This window comes from Ciona intestinalis, chromosome 11 (genome assembly GCF_000224145.3).
Source record: "Ciona intestinalis chromosome 11, KH, whole genome shotgun sequence".
NCBI lineage: Eukaryota > Metazoa > Chordata > Ascidiacea > Phlebobranchia > Cionidae > Ciona > Ciona intestinalis.
The window spans coordinates 2,005,884-2,023,096 of NC_020176.2; the positions used below are offsets into that span (position 1 = coordinate 2,005,884).

Genomic DNA, 17,213 nt, shown 5'->3' on the forward strand with positions numbered 1-17,213 from the left:
GCTTCGAGCAGCGGTTGTTTCGCTCTCCATAGCAGTTGACGCCTCCTCCTGCGAGTCACGGGCTACCTGAGGCAGCGTGCTGGCGTTCTTATCTCTGACGTCAGGTAGCCTCGCACTGGCTGTCGGAGTATTCAGCTTCAGGCCGGACTCTTGCTCGAGCATGGCATTTTCAAGACGAGGGAAGTGGCTTTTTCTCTATTTACAGTCTGCTTGTTTATGACCAGGTTTTGATCAATATTTGCATGTGATCTTTTGGCCAAAGTATGATACATAAAACTCAAGGTTGTTAACTATGACATAACTGGGAATCGTTTTTTTTCCAAATCTTTCCTTTTCATTGTTATGTATCTAACTTCGGTCTTGAACCCATCTTTATCGATTTTGTGAGTGCTTTTAATTGGTTGGCCATATTCCTTTTCTATTTGTTCCAGCAGCGTTTTCTCAGGAAAGGGTATTGGAACCCATCCTATTACTATATTTACAATGTCGGATTCGTACGGTCGAAGGCCGTAAATTTCGTTTACTGTCGTTAACTTTTCGAAAAGATCCAGCACATTCTGCCTGGTAACACAAGTGACATCCACTTTGTTGCCTTTCATTGCTGCAATGCCGGCTATTCTGTTTTTTTGTAAAACCTGCCACTTTTAACAGAAATATTATCTCGCTTCTTGACATCAGCTTGTTCGTTCTAAACATAAGGCATGTTGGCCTTTTAAACGCTATTCCTGGTGTATATTAGCTGCCACCATCTGAGCGAAGCTGGCCCTTTCGGTTGCTGATGCCCTTGCGGACAACCGTCCGCTAGCCATACCAAACGTGAAATGCAGAGACTGACGATGCCATTTAGGCGAAATATATTTCTATATAAAAATTTAGGCATAAATTACTAAATTAAAAGCAAATCTTTCAAAGTTTGGCAATGAAAACATACAAAACTACAATGGGGTGAAGATGGGACCCTAAATTGAAATATATTTACATTAGCAGTATTTTGCAACTTGTAGTTAACCTACCGAGTTTAACACGAGATATTCTAGATTGTTTTATGAAGCTATGAAACTAGTTTAATCGTTCGCGCAAGCAAACTAAAAAAATTCATTCGCTTTACTATGATTTAGCGAGCATTAAAAAATAGCACGTTACTATTTCGCGTTTTTTACCTGTTCAAAGTATACTGTTTTTATTTTACATATTTTTTTAATATTTAAAAACAGTAATCAGCCTTGACGGGCGTTTTATAAAGTCGTGATAATACTGTCAAATTGTTCTGCAACCATAGCTTCCTGATTATCATTAAATGGGGGTCCGTAAAAAGAAAAAAAGTCTCGTCTGACAAAGTGTCCCATCTTTCCCCACCCTACTATATGTTTTGAACTGGTAAAAAATGAGAAATAGTTAGGTGCTAATTTTAAATGCTCGCTAAATTATATATACTAGGGTGGGGGAAGATGGGACACTTGTCAGACGAGACTTTTTTAATTTTTCTTTTTACGGATCCCCTTAATGATAATCAGGAAAATAAGGTTACAGAATTATTCGACAGTATTATCACGACTTCATAAGACGCCCGTCAAAGCTAATTACTGTTTTTAAATATTAAAAAATATGTAAAATAGAAACAGTATGTTTTGAAGAGGTAAAATGGGACATTTGGATATTACGCTTATTTCTGTGGTATAGTCTCGGGCCAACCCATTGTTACGTAAATAACAAATCAAACGTTATCTTATTTCCAAAATAACACAGGAATATGGGGAAATGCATGTTTTTCGGTAGGAAGACTTGGACTTAAGAATAAATTTATAGGTTGAAAAATCTAAAAATATGCGTAATTTGTTTTATGTATCGAAAAAGTGAAAAATGAGATTTAGAAGTGGTGAATTTGTGACATTTTAGTCATTTATTATGGGTAATTTCATATATTTTTCGAAAAGTATGTTTTATAAGGTAAATATAAGCTATTTTATGCCTTCCCACTGAGGGAAATCGCAAACAAAACCCAGCAAGTTCGTCATTTATTGCTAAAGTCACCGTTGTTGCTCGATTTTGGAAACAAGATGGTGATATAGAGCCCGATTATAGCGTCATGGTACAACATGATAAGCCAACAGTATAGATGGTAGGAATTTCCCCTAATACGCCAGTACGCCACTAAATGTGCTATGTAATCTTTTGCCCCGGAATGTTTTTTACCCGGTGCGTATTTATCACAGCTCGTATTACATTTATTCCGACCACGGCCTACTAGAAAGAGAGATCTCGAGTAGGCCGTGTTCCGACCTACTGCGCAATAGTCGCTGGTACAAATATTAGAGTCGGAACGAATATATCACAACCCCGCATTAATAGCAAATGATTTACAGTTAAAAACGTTTTGTCAAGTAGTTCTTCGATTGACTTGAACTTCGCCCACTCAGGTAATCCTACAAACGAGGTTACCCTATAAATAAACTAGTATATTGTTTTGCAAATTACCAGTAACTTCAATTTATATCTGCAAACTTCTTTTTCAATTAACAGAAAAACGCATGAAAGGGTTTAATCACAGAAAAACGCATGGAATGAAAGGGTTTAATCACAGAAAAACGCATCAACAGAAAAACGCATGAAAGGGTTTAATTTAATCGGACAAAAAATTGCTCCACCCAGCGCCTAAAACAGCTTGTTTAAAATTGAAACAGTCACGCGCGAATGAATCCGAACATCTACGAAGCTGACAGCGGTGGAAATTGGTGTAAACCAGTTTTAACCGGTCTGGAGTTAGTAGAGCGTTTTTCATCTTTATCAATCTCTTACGAACATGGCCAAAACACCAGTTGAAATTGCGAAGAAATTTGTAGCTGGTAAGACTATAGGGTGAATGATTAGTAATTTCATTGTGAAAGGACCGAAATTGCTTGTATTTACAACGCCTTATCTATTCGTTAGTGCTATTCGAAGCCAAGGCAGTGGCGGGAAATTTAAAATTTGTTATTAAAGAACTCGCAAGGCAATCGTTAAGAGGCAAAGTTAAACTTACAATTTCGCTTATACCTAACGTAAGTATTGTGGTGCATAGTGGTATGTCGTATTTATTTACCCTATACTGGTATATTTCGTAAAAAATACTCGCTTCCGAGAGAATGGGCCACAAAGCAATGTTTGGCTTGTATGTTAATAAATGAGCTCTGAAATTGTTATTGTGTTGCAACACAAAGCGTAAATCTTTGTTTACTGATAGTCAGTCTGACGTACATAAGCAAGTTTAAAACAACCGGCCTAAGCTCGAAATATCAGCGCGACCCGACTTCAAACCTTCTGTTTATACGCGAGACAGTGACGTCATGGAAATTTTCAATGAATATTCCCACAGTGTTGCACGTGTGGCGGGGGTGTGCGAGAGAGCGCGCGCTCTCTATAGTAGACAAGATCTTGTTGTAAACATCTCTTGGCCGAAAAAGAACGGTTGCAATAATCACGATTTATCTGGTTCTAACTCGAACTTACCCAACCCGTGTGGAACAACACACTTATATAAACGGGTTTCCTGATAATACAAAACAATTCGATTAGCTTTACAGGGTATATATGCAGAATGTCCGTTTAGACTTGTTTTTTCTTTTAAGTATGATTGTTAAAAAAATATGATTATTAAAAAAATGTATATAATATATATATATATATATATATAATATATGTTTACTATCTCACTAATATGGTTAAACATTTACAGCTCACATCATCAACACATTATGCCTCCCATTGCCATGTCTGTCAATGTGACACAACAACATGGCCAACAACTACTTGATTTTGGTCAGAAGTTGGATATATCTTTGTTGGATAGTGTGGTTGGTTGTTTATACAACGGCGAAGGACAATCAGTATGTTGAAATTGTGATTTTTTTATAATTATATATCCAAGAACACAACTAAATATATATATATATATATATCTATATATATGTTTGTAAGCTTTGCAGTTAAATATACATTATATCATTTAATATTCCTTTAGCGCTCCGATTGTTGTATAAGCAACAAGCTAACTTTTAACAACGCATCATGCTGTTGTTGCTAACAGTTGACGTTGTGCAGTGTTGTGTATTAAACAATTTAAAAGACATTGATTAAGTAGTAGTACTGTGAACCCACTTACGAAAAAGTGCAAAGTAACAAAATTTATACTTATAAATGAATTTGTTCTCTATATATTATGCTTATATATAATTATTGTTCGGATTCCTCAGTTACAAAATACTTGCATAAGTACTAATTGTAAACATGTTTAAATAACGGTAATTTCTTTTTTTGTTTACCCTATATAATATATTATATATATTTTAAACTTTACAGCAAAGAATTGCTGAGAATATATTGACTGCACTGAAAGAACACCCGGAATCATGGACTAGGGTTGATACTATTTTAGAATATTCGCAGAATCAACAAACCAAGGTATTTTCATGCCCCAAATCTTTAATGTGCGTTATATTTTTATTTGTAGTTAACCTACATTAACAGTTAACCTTTTGTTTAATTTGTATGCAGTGGGCTAAATTTTTTTAGTAATTTTCCAATTTCTTTGGTGTTAAAATATTTACTATTCCAGTACTATGCTCTACAAATCTTGGAAAATGTTATAAAAACCAGATGGAAAGTTTTACCAAGGAATCAATGTGATGGTATGTAAAGTAATTTGCTGAAACAACTATGTGATTACACCCATAGGCGGATCTAGGATTTTTCTGACAGAAAATGTCTAACTAATAGGTGCAAAGCGCCATATTAATATGTCTTAAATCAACCCGTGAGTTTTAATTCAACGCTGCGGTAGCAACATTGTTCTATGCTACTATAATAAAATATCATTACTTACGCAGGATTTACTCAGACAAGCAGCGTGTTTGTTTTACTTTGGTAATATCAGCGCATAATTGAGCACGTTAGTGGTCATATAGATTCTTTTTCGTTGAACAGTTGTTGTTGTTTTTTTTTGTGTCTTTTTTCCGCACTTATCTCAATTCTTAATTCTAGCGTTTTTTCTTTATTCTCTTGATTGAAATCAAATCATATATACATTTATAATTTTTGGACTGAATTTTCAAGTTTAAAACCGCACGATGAGCGAATAATTAAAGATTACTTTCCTCATGCACTTTACATAGCGGAAACACTGTCTGGGACGGCACGTGTTTGTAAGATAAGAAATCAACACAACGATTCACGACTGAATCAAACTATTAGCATTTAAGTGGGGACGCATTAAATGCACTACTCTTATACCGTATTATCATTAATTGTAATTGAAACATTATTTTTAATTAAACACCATATGAATAATATTAACTTCTAACATTACCTGATTACTGCGTGACTACGATTTATCCAAATTGACGAAAAACAAGCGATTTTAAGCAACGTCGGGGTTACTGGTTAACTAATGTACAAGGGTACGGGAGTTGTACAAAGCGTATTTACACATATTCTTTACCAATCATTCAATCCTCCCTCATACGTAATTATAATAAGTCTTTATAATACATGTATCAATGCATTGTGCCTACTGCTCCACAGTCACCAATGGCAACTGAAAACCGCTTTGTTGGTTACTTCGGGTTTGTTTTAAATCGAGCGTAGTCAACCGTTGTAGTAAATGGGTTGATTAATACTATGCTAATTACTTTTAAACGTGCTCAGGCATTAGATCTGTGATCTCTTGTCTTTTCTTGTAACGCTCGCGCTTCGTATCTAATTGTATGCGATTACAAATTATCCATTCTTGTCTAAGCTGCTTGCCGGTGTCAACATAACCAATAAAATATCAAATTAATTTGAGCCCGTTTGTGTTTGCCCCATTCCCTCTGTGATTTACCGTTTCCATAATCTAGCTCGGCAGACATCCCTCTTTTCGTCAGCATGTAGATACGATAATGTAGATAACGATTGCAACAACTTGCACAATCAGTCGCATATATTTACGTAGTATTGTAGTTGATTTTAAGTCACAGAATTTCGATGGCAAGATGCTTGAATCCCAACATTGAATAGAATCTAATATTTTAATTTAAAATATAGTATTTACCATTTATATAATGCTAAGCTAACAAATATTGAATTCTGGTAAAACAAATCACCTATGCTATAAATAATGTAACTCGGTAAGTGTAACAGATTTAATTCGACTTCATATATAAATCATATATAAATTAGCATAAAAGTAATAAAACGTTTTACATTATTGTTGCTTTAGTTGCCTATCCAAATAATTATGGTTTGCTTTTTTTGCTACTGTAGGAATCAAGAAGTACATTGTGGCTTTAATAATCAAGACTTCATCAGATGCCGCTCTCAGTGAAAAAGAAAAGACTTATCTTGGCAAACTAAACATGATTCTAGTTCAGATATTGAAACAAGATTGGCCCAAGAACTGGCCAACATTTATTAGCGACATTGTTGGTGCAAGTCGTACAAATGAATCTCTGTGTCAAAATAACATGGTTATTCTTAAACTACTCAGGTTAGAATATTAAGTTACAGTAATTGATGTGACATGTGACAAATAAAAGTAATAGGCTTATAGTTAAGTGTAATTTATTATTTATAGGCATTAATACTAAATAATAATGGTTTAAAAGTAAAGTAGTGATCGGCTGCAAAACTAATGGAAATGAACTTCACATTGGTTTAGTACTTGTATGTTGTGCAGAAAATCTATGGTTGAAGTGCTTACCCTACCCTGTCACCTCAACCCCGGCTTCTGTGGTAATAATAAAATCAAAACTGCTGTTTATTTTTATCTATTTAATGTCGATGTTAATTATTGCTTTAACAATCATTCATCCATGCTTACTGCAATCGGTTTTAATTGTTAAAATAAAATTCAATTATGTTATAAATTATTAAACTTTTTTCATCATTTAGTGAAGAAGTTTTTGATTTCTCACAAGATCAGATGACACAAGTAAAAGCAAAGCACTTAAAGGACAGCATGTGTAATGAGTTTTCTGATATATTTCAGCTATGTCAGTTTGTAATGGTGAGTCTTATTTAATTATTTTTTAAAATTTAAAATTATTATGTTGCACTTGCACATGAATACTACTGTAAATGTGTATTAGTGTATATATTTTGATTTTTGTGTGTTCTTCTATTATTCCTTTTCCTAAGAATCAAACTAAATTTAATGAATAATATATAAACCAATAAAAAGTAATACAAAATTTTGATATATATATATATATATATATTCTTAGTTTTTAAAACATTTTTTTATTTCATTCATAAAATAAATGATTTTAGGATAATTCTCAAAATGCACCACTGGTCAACGCTACACTCAGCACTCTACTTTGCTTTTTAAACTGGATTCCTCTCGGCTACATATTTGAAACTGAACTAATAACCCAACTAATATATAAGGTGATTATCCTTAATGGTCAAGAAGTCTTCATTTCCCTTTTTTTATACGCAATTCTGATCAATTAAGTAAAACACATCACCAGCTGTAAAAAAGTGTCTATTAACGATGTTGCCGGCTTCAGCCAGATTTTTTTATAACCTGGCAAAAAGAACTGGCACGTGGTTCTGAAATTTCGTCCCTTCGCTGGCCACATAATATTACGTTTCATGTTAATGTAAGCGTAAGTTATCTATTTGTGCAGTTCTAACGTAACGTAACAAACAGCTTTATATTATCATAAATCCGACATTATTGCGAAGACAATGGCAATAGTGACAAACATAACTCGTATAACATTCATGTTATTTAATTGCGCCATAATAGGGGTTGTAGTTAATGGAATAGACTGGAATACATAATAATACGAACCAATATTTCAACTCCTGTGTGTTCGGAGAGTGTAGATCAGTGTATTATCGAATATAAAACACAGACAATCTTAAAGGTTAAAGCACTATTAAACTCCTGGCAATTCTAAAAAGGAAATCCGTTTCCTGTTGAAACGTGTAAGTTTTTTTTAACTGTGATTGGTAACCACCAATTAGTTTTACAGTTTTATTAAACCAAAAAAGCAATCTTAACATTCCTAAGTACAGTATTCCTTGCTTAACCAGCTTCTGTTAATGATTTCAATCATAGGCACCGAGTTTTGAAATGTAGTGCAGAGGCGGAGCCTATTATGACGTAACACAATCGTTATTTTACGCTTGCTCAACGCTGGACGTCAGTGTTACGCGTTGATCCTTTCCCCGTGCGTATTTGCAAGATTGACCGATATATAAATCGTTCGTTCGAGGCGACGTGCTTTCTACTTGACCTTTACGTGCGTCATAGTTTAACGTCCATGTGCGTCGTAGTTTAACGTCCACGTGCGTCGTAGTTTAGCCTTTTCGTGCGTCGTCGTACAAAGGCAAGGCAACACATTCAATGTTAGCTACTTAGAAAATGAAGAACAACCAGCGGGCTAAACAGACGATATTATCCTACTCTAAAGTTTTTAAACAATGTAGGCGGTGATAAACCTGGTAATTAATTACGAGATAATAGGAATTTACACATTGATTGTGTGCGTCATAATAGCGATTGTCCCCTTGATTATTTAGCCAGCGGGAGCTTGAAAACAGGTTTGAAGTTGAACGTTTGCGATCAAGTAAAGAATTGTTCCATCTACAATGAATATTTTCATCTACAATGAATATTAATCTAACTACCTTTATCATTTAACAACGATAGATCAACAACGTTTGTTTGAACCTGGTTTAAACTAACGTTACTAACCTGTTCCAAGCATGATTACCGCATGTTCAAAGTGACGATTGTGACGTAAATAAGACAATTACGCATACGTAACAGCTATATAACAGATTCTGCACATGCGGTCAACACATGACCAAGTACCATGCGGTCAACGCATGCCTAAATATCCGTTCTCTTATTGTCACGTCGTTAATTTTGATTTTCTTTACCGCAATGGTATATTTTTTGTGAGAACAATACGAAAATATTAATAAATTTACTAGTAATAATACATATTTTTTTGTTAATTCGTGTACGGAGGCCGCCTCCGTGCTATTATTATTTACGCGATTTCAACTTTAAGATTGACCGGACAAAGTTTGTCACGCTTATTATAAATACCATTATGCCGTACGTATTTAAAAAGTTTTATAAGGAAAACTTAATTTCTAGCGACAAACTTTTAGCCCTGTGACAGTCACGTGTGTGTTACACATGGAAATTGTCGCGGCAATTAGACTTTAATCGGGAAAAGAGGAACATGGTTGACACATTTTTAATTAAAATCTTGCGCTACGATAATGATCGTGGGACAAATCGTTGGCTTATATCCAAAAGCCTTGTGTAAGTGATGTAAGCGGCACACGAAGGCAGGATTAGTTACAGCGGGTAGAACGCACGCGTTTGGGAAAACTGCCGGAACGGATTTTTGATTTTTACATGCCTGCACACCACTGACCAACCACTGCATAGGAATATTTTTAACAACAACAACAACCTAACAACTGCATTTTTTTTTAGTTTTTGAATCTTCCCATGTTTAGAAATGTGACGCTAAAGTGCATTACAGAAATAGGTAAGGTTTTGTATGCATTCAAATATACTATAACTAACAGTAGGCCTTTAAATATCAGTGTGTATATACTGTTGTATTAACTAACTAATGTTTTATAGCTGGTGTAAGTGTTGCTGGTAAATATGATGAACAATTTGTCAAGCTGTTTTCGCACACAATGCAACAACTGAAGCAGGTAAAAACATTTTTTTCCATTCAAAGTTACATACAGAGTTGTCTGCAGAAACCAATATATATTATCCATATATGTATACCATTACAAATTGTTGAATTTATTTCGGTTTAAGATTTTTAGGCTAAGCATTTAAGTTTCTTAACAACCGTTTTATTCCTAGATGTTACCACCAAATATAAACATGAAGGTTGCGTATGCAAATGGTTCTGATACTGAGCAGAACTTTATTCAAAACCTTGCATTGTTTCTGTGCACCTACCTCAAAGAGCACGGTCAGCTTGTGGAAAAACAAGACATGCGACCACATTTACTTGATGTGAGGGGGTTATTATACTTTTTAGTTTCATTTATTATATATTTAAAAAAATAGAGCTCTCATTTTAAAAATTAGTCTGTTAAATTTTCTCTCCATTTTGCAAGAGTGGTCAGTAGACATCCAGTGGTACTTGTCCCTAATATAAAATGTATAGTTTAAAAAAGGTGGTATCTGAATAGGAAGTGGTATATAAATAAGCTGTGAACAACAATTTTGGACTTGTGTTGCAGTAATAGCTGACGAAGTTTGTATCACCCAATCATATTTAATCATTGTAGGCTCTTGGTTACCTTGTTCATATTTCTGAAGTGGAAGAAACTGAAATTTTTAAAATCTGTCTGGAATATTGGAATTCTTTATCTGCTGAATTGTACAGGGAAAGTCCATTTACAACAGGACCAGCCATTACACTTGCCGCATCGGAAATTAGTGTCCCTACAAGAAGACAAATATATTTACCAATATTATCGAAAGTAAGTGATGTAGGAATAACATTATAGCAATATTCACATTTTAAAATTGTTTTATGTTAATAAATGCAATGGTTACAATAAGTATAGGGCAACTTACACAAATGAAATATAGCAGTACATGAGTACACTATACCTATTTTATTTAATAATTTAAAAAAACAAATAAACAGTTGTTACCTCTGGTATTACCAAGCATAATAAATCTATATATATATACTAGTCAAGTCAAGTGAGGTTTGGTGGAAAAGAGACAAAATTTTACGCATTTTTAAAGGTCTTGTTACACCATTAGAAAATGTAGGAAAAGCTGTAAGAAGATATGTTTTTGATACATAATTAACTTTAAAATTATAATGTATACATATAATATTATACATGACTTTAAACGCAATTCAATAACAAAGTTAATATTGGCCGTGGTAATAAAAAACAAGAACAAAAATAGTTGAAAGCAATTTTGGGGTAAAAAAAAACTAGAGAAAAAGGTATGAAATGTTTGTAAAAATTAAAATATGAAAATGTGTCAGCAGCAAGCTACCTCATTATCTCAACTGGTTTCATAATATGTTTATCACAAATACCTTCTTACAACAAAAAACAATAAAAAAAAACCTATAAAAAGATTTTTTATCAACTGTTTGATTTAGTAAATTGTGTTTTACGGAAAAATAATTACCGCTTACAATGAAACAGAGAATTGAAAAGTCAGTCAAATAAATAGGTTTTACCTACAAAAGCTGTTTGCGACATGATTTTAAGCTCGCTAGGTGGGTTGTCATTTTGTACCCCAAGTATCCCATTGTTTTATTCACCCCACTTGCAAACATTGATTTTAATAAAAAAACTCATGTTTTGTCTGTCATTATTGCCAGAAACTCAGTTACTAAAAAAAGTGATTGAGTTGAAAAACTACTTTCACTTTTCTATCTTTTTTGTTATTATTTTCAGGTTAGGTTGGTCATGATAAGCAGAATGGCAAAACCTGAAGAAGTGTTGGTTGTCGAGAATGAACAAGGGGAAGTGGTTCGTGAGTTCATGAAAGACACAGACTCCATTAACCTTTACAAAAACATGAGAGAAACATTAGGTAAGTTTTTTTATAAAAAAATTGCAAATATGGAAATGAAATGTTTGGATTTCCAAGGGGTGGTTTAAGCTGTTATGTTAGCATTGAATGTTTTACTATTTGTTTGTCTATTTTAATGAAATGTATGGTACAGTTATTATCAGTTTAGTTCTTTGAATACCCATCTGTCACCCATTAGTTATTTGCTCTATGATGTTATTTGTTATCTTACAGTATATCTCACTCATTTGGATTATGTTGACACTGAGAGAATCATGACAGAAAAGCTTCATAATCAGGTAGTGGTTTTAGAATTCAATGCTTTGTAACTAGACTGTGTTAGTGTAAGGTGAAGAATATATATAAATATATTATATATATATACCAATAATCCAATACCATATATATATATATAAATTTTATTAAAAATATATCTATATTATATAGGTATAATAAGTGCTAAAGCTGGGGTAATGTGTGTTTACCTATCCCTGTCTTTCCTGCATTTTAACAAGTTTGGGGCAGATATAAAATGTTTATATCCCAAATTATGCAACACTATTAAATATTCAAACTAGCTGTGTAATTGCAGCTCTACTCAGTCGTCACATTTACACACCCATTTGCACATCACCACTTAATTTCAGGTGAATGGGTCAGAGTGGTCGTGGAAGAACTTAAACACATTATGCTGGGCCATTGGAAGCATCAGTGGTGCCATGCATGAGGAGGATGAAAAACGTTTTCTTGTTACTGTTATTAGAGGTGGGTTGTAAGACAGGACACTTCTTATGCATTAACTTGTACAGCTGAAGTTGAAAAAGTTTCAAAAATTGTTCCATAATGTTATTTTGGGTTGTTTTTTGTATTGTCCATTCTTACATATATGTCAACTTGTGAATCTGAAACTACAGTTATATTTGTGGGAAATGCTAGGATAATGACAATCACAAAAGTACATTGAAATAACAGTTTGAAAAAAGAATTTATGATGCATTGAATATTTCCTATAATGTTGTCAGATGTAGTGAATGTGTATTGGACTTGCATTACGAATTAATGTTTCTTAGATTTGCTTGGATTGTGTGAGCAGAAGAGAGGGAAAGATAACAAAGCGATCATCGCGTCAAACATTATGTACGTTGTCGGGCAGTATCCTCGCTTCTTACGTGCTCATTGGAGATTTTTGAAAACTGTTGTTAACAAGTTGTTTGAGTTCATGCATGGTGAGTTAAGTTTAAGTTGTATTTTGTTGTAAACCAGAAAATGTGTGTGCCAGAAAAAGTCTTTTCACCAATTAAGAGGCACGAAGCAAGTGAGTGACATAACAAGCGACTCGTTCTGTAGTTTGCCACGAACGATCAAGTAACAATGGGCGACATAAATATACAATGGACAGTGACGTAGTTCGCCGACTGTAAAGACAATATCATATGATACGCAGAAACTCATGATGGCTCATGAAGACAATATCATCTAACAGTATTACAGTAGAAATATATTATGATACGCAGAAACTCATGATGGTGTACAAGACATGGCGTGCGACACCTTTATTAAGATTGCACAGAAATGTCGGCGACACTTTGTGCAAATGCAAGCAGGAGAAGTGATGCCGTTTATTGAAGAAATTTTATCAAATATCAACACCATCATATGTGATTTACAACCACAACAAGTATGGGCATAGGTCTATAATATTGTATAGATAAATTTTACATGTATATATATTTTATATATATATATTATATCTATACCAGATTGTATTTGAACAACAGACTAATGATGCTGTTGCAGTCTTTGACAAAATGTATATCTTACAGAATCTGATTTGTTAAAAAATTGATATTGGTCGGTTATGTTGTAGCACTTGATCATAAATGCCAGTTGCATAGATCTACAATAGAATAGAATTTACATTTACAATTATTTAATTTTTACATTGTGTTCAATATTACAGGTTCACACGTTTTACGAAGCTGTCGGTTTCATGATCAGTGCACAAACAGATTCAGTCGTTCAGGAACACTTGATTGAAAAATACATGTTACTGCCAAACCAGGTACATATTTCACTGCACAAAGTTAGGTGCGAATTGTGTTCGTCAACTCTGTTGTCCATGGATTTTAAATTTATCTTTTAACTTATCCCTTAGGTATGGGACAGCATTATTCAGAAAGCTACCAAAGATGTGGATGTACTTAAGGATCCCCCCACAGTAAAACAACTTGGCAGCATCTTAAAAACAAATGTTCGAGCTGGAAAAGCTGTTGGACACAGCTTTGTTCAACAGGTGTGTAAACTTATGACTTTAAATGTATAAAAATGGAATGTTTTTATGTATTTTAATGCAGTAATCATTTATTTAAATTATTTTTTTTTTCTAGATTTTTCAGGTTAAACATATTTAAAGAATTGATTCCACTTGTATTAAAAAGATTTAAAATAAATTTCCTCTCAAATGTTTAGTTTATCAATTGGCTGTTTATTATAGAATTAAAAGTGTTTTTATCATAATCATTACAATTTCTCCCAGCTTGGTCGTATATACCTTGATATGCTGAACGTTTACAAATGTTTAAGTGAAAACATTTCATCTGCAATTCAACAAAATGGTGAAGGTGTTATGAAACAACCTCTTATTAGAAGCATGAGGACGGTTAAGAAGGAAACACTTAAGTTAATATCAGGATGGGTTAGCAGAGCTACTGACCCAGAAATGGTAAGATTTTGTATAAGGAAGAATAAGATTTTGTATAAGGAAGAAAAATTTACAACTAAGCCTAGGGATGGATTATACCATAAAATATGTTGTTTCTATTTTAAAATAATTTTTTGTTGCTTATTAAATTCCAGGTGGCAGAAAACTTTGTTCCACCATTATTAGAAGCTGTGTTGATTGATTACCGGACAAATGTGCCCGCTGCTCGAGAACCTGAAGTCTTAAGCACCATTGCCACTATTGTTAATAAACTTGAGGTGTGTAAGCTACACAGAATGTAATTTATTTTGTGAATCTTATTTACCGCTCAAATTGTTGGATGATTCTTGCTGTGTCATAACAACATAATACACAGCGAGCAAAAATCCGGGTCAACTAATGGTGTACCAAACACATATTTCGCCAATAACTAAGTAAACTAACATACTTGTAAGATTCGAAAATATATTTTGTGACTTGTTCATCATGATGTTGTATTTTTGACAAGTGTGTATATATAGTTTTTTATTTAAATTTTTATGTTTTTTTCCCAGGGTGCAATAACAAAAGAAATCGGTCAAATCTTTGATGCTGTCTTTGAATGCACCCTTGAAATGATTAACAAAGATTTTGAAGAATTCCCTGAATACAGAACTAACTTCTTCTTACTGTTGCAGGTGCGTTTATTATTGTTTTACTAGCTTGCCTCTCGGTTGATTTTTAAGGAACTGTATCTTTACTTATTTTACAAATAAAGGAATGAAATATATTTAACTTGTTATACTGATAAATTACTTAATTTATTCCAACAGGCTGTAAACAACCACTGCTTCCCTGCTTTACTCAGCATACCTCAACCTCAGTTTAAACTTGTCCTTGACTCCATTATATGGGCCTTCAAGCATACTATGAGAAATGTGGCTCATACAGGTACGTATGTTCTACTAGTATTTACTTTATGATATCTAAAATAGTATGTATATAAGCTCTTCAAAAAGTGTAAATAATATTGTAAAAATTAAAATAGATTATATAAATTAATGAAATTTAGTTGTTGTTGATATTTTATATCCGCTACAGGTTTGAGCATTCTGTACCAGTTGCTGCAGAATATTACATTGGTGGATGATGCAGCACAAAGTTTTTACCAAATGTACTTTACTGATATTTTACAGCACGTTTTCAGTGTTGGCACTGACACCTCTCACACTGCAGGTACGTTTCCTGTCTCTTTAAAGTGCGTGAATACACCCCACGTTAGTTTTATTTTTCGTGGTAAATTCAAAAAGCGACCGTTTTATTGATTCCAAAAATACATTCCTTTTTTAAATTGGTCCAGTATAGGCGTAGATATTCGCCCTCAAACAGTGATCTCTAGCGCGATCCTTTTTTTACTACGAGCCCCGTGATTGTGACGTAGGAACGTACTAGTCACGTGACTGATTCATTCGTAAAAGCGAAACCTGCGTTTTTTCTGTCGTTTTTCGCTGAAAACACTGCCTCTCACCTTTCTGAATGAGAGCGGCCACGCTTCAACAATTTTGTGACGTGATTTGTCACGTGGATAGTACACTCAATATTTTTGCCACGCAACTTTCAAATCAGTTTTATGAATTTCACGGTGTTTGAGCTTGAATCCTTTGGTTATACAGAACCGATCAAAACAAGTAAGGTGCCGTTGGTATCAGAAAAACACACTTACTATTTAAGCGATGTACATTTGGGTGTGTTTAGGCCCTTTAAAATGCTGCACTATCTGTAAGCAAAATTAATTTTTAATGTTTTTCCCATTTAGGTTTGACGATGCATGCATCCATACTTGCCTACATGTTTAGTTTAGTTGAACAGAATAAGATAACAGTGCCACTACACGCCAATCAACCCAACAATTTAGTATTTGTGCAGGAATATGTGGCCAATCTGCTGAAAACAGCATTCCCCCACCTTCAAGAGTAAGTTCATGTCAACCATTCATTACAAATAGTTACTTTCTTGTAGGCATGCACGTAGGTATGAAACATAACACTTTGTTGACCTGCCTACGAGGATAAATAAGTTCCATTCATTCAGGCTTTGTTCTTTAATTTATTAATCTATACATTAAAAATCACTATTAATTTTTACAGTGCCCAAATAAAGTTATTTGTACGAGGACTGTTCAGTCTGAACCACGATATTGCTTTGTTTAAAGACCATCTACGAGACTTCCTTGTTCAGATCAAGGTATTGTTTATTGTGTCTATCTTCTTGTACAAACTTCGGTCATTCAAAAACAAGGTTTCTATAACTAAGTTTTAAACTTCTTTCACAAACGTAAAAAAGCATATCCGTTTACAGATATTAAGTTTTCCAAGATAATTTTGTTTTTTGACATCGCTAATTAGTTTTTGTTACAGGAGTTTGCTGGGGAAGACACGACCGACTTGTTCTTGGAAGAAAGAGAGGCGACTCTTTCAAAGGCGCAAGAGGAAAAACGACGAGCGCAGATGGCTGTACCTGGCATTGTAAATCCACATGAAGTCAATGAAGAAATGCAGGACTGAGTTGACGACAATGTAGTAAACTTGTGGTTGTAATTATTCCTGCTGGCCACCGGGGGTCAGACAGGACGGCTTGTGCTGTTTCACCATTCGACGGGATCACGACTTGATTTTCGAACATCCAGTATCAACTTGTATAATATGTTGTTTAAATAAAAATAGTGCTTATCAATATAGGTTTACGCATTAGTACAGAACACGACCAGGGTTTGCAACCAATTGTGATCCAGCAACTTGTACATTTTCTTTTCAAACTTTTATGTTTGTCGCTTGATTCTCAAATTATTTTTGTTAGTTTTGGAAAACGGAAGCAATAAACCATTTGTTAAAAAGTCTCAATTTTGTTCATGTTAATGAAATTCTGTTTCTGCTACTCCATGAACAACAAAGATTAGTCCTCAAACCTAGA

At 33.9% G+C, this 17,213-nt stretch overlaps 1 protein-coding gene across 4 annotated transcripts; it reads left to right on the top strand.

Moving 5' to 3' along the window:
- Nucleotides 1–2,645: 2,645 nt before the first annotated feature.
- On the top strand, nucleotides 2,646–17,143 carry LOC100184417 (exportin-1). 4 transcript variants are annotated; one of them, XM_002130394.5, is made up of 27 exons: nucleotides 2,646–2,843; nucleotides 2,929–3,038; nucleotides 3,713–3,863; nucleotides 4,336–4,437; nucleotides 4,592–4,664; nucleotides 6,277–6,499; nucleotides 6,904–7,018; nucleotides 7,282–7,401; nucleotides 9,479–9,533; nucleotides 9,632–9,708; nucleotides 9,869–10,024; nucleotides 10,303–10,497; nucleotides 11,446–11,584; nucleotides 11,798–11,862; nucleotides 12,211–12,328; nucleotides 12,634–12,789; nucleotides 13,078–13,241; nucleotides 13,524–13,625; nucleotides 13,719–13,856; nucleotides 14,100–14,285; nucleotides 14,420–14,542; nucleotides 14,819–14,941; nucleotides 15,077–15,194; nucleotides 15,345–15,479; nucleotides 16,060–16,216; nucleotides 16,391–16,487; nucleotides 16,661–17,143. In XM_002130394.5, the coding sequence occupies exons 3-27, from the start codon at nucleotides 3,732–3,734 to the stop codon at nucleotides 16,805–16,807; spliced, it is 3,216 nt and encodes a 1,071-aa protein (XP_002130430.1). In that variant the 5' UTR covers nucleotides 2,646–2,843; nucleotides 2,929–3,038; nucleotides 3,713–3,731; the 3' UTR covers nucleotides 16,808–17,143. The 4 variants fall into 4 exon arrangements, with proteins under 4 accessions (XP_002130430.1, XP_009860155.1, XP_009860153.1 ...); XM_009861853.3 differs by lacking the exon at nucleotides 2,929–3,038 and having other exon boundaries at nucleotides 2,721–2,843; XM_009861851.3 differs by having other exon boundaries at nucleotides 2,751–3,038.
- The last annotated feature ends 70 nt before the right edge of the window (nucleotides 17,144–17,213 follow it).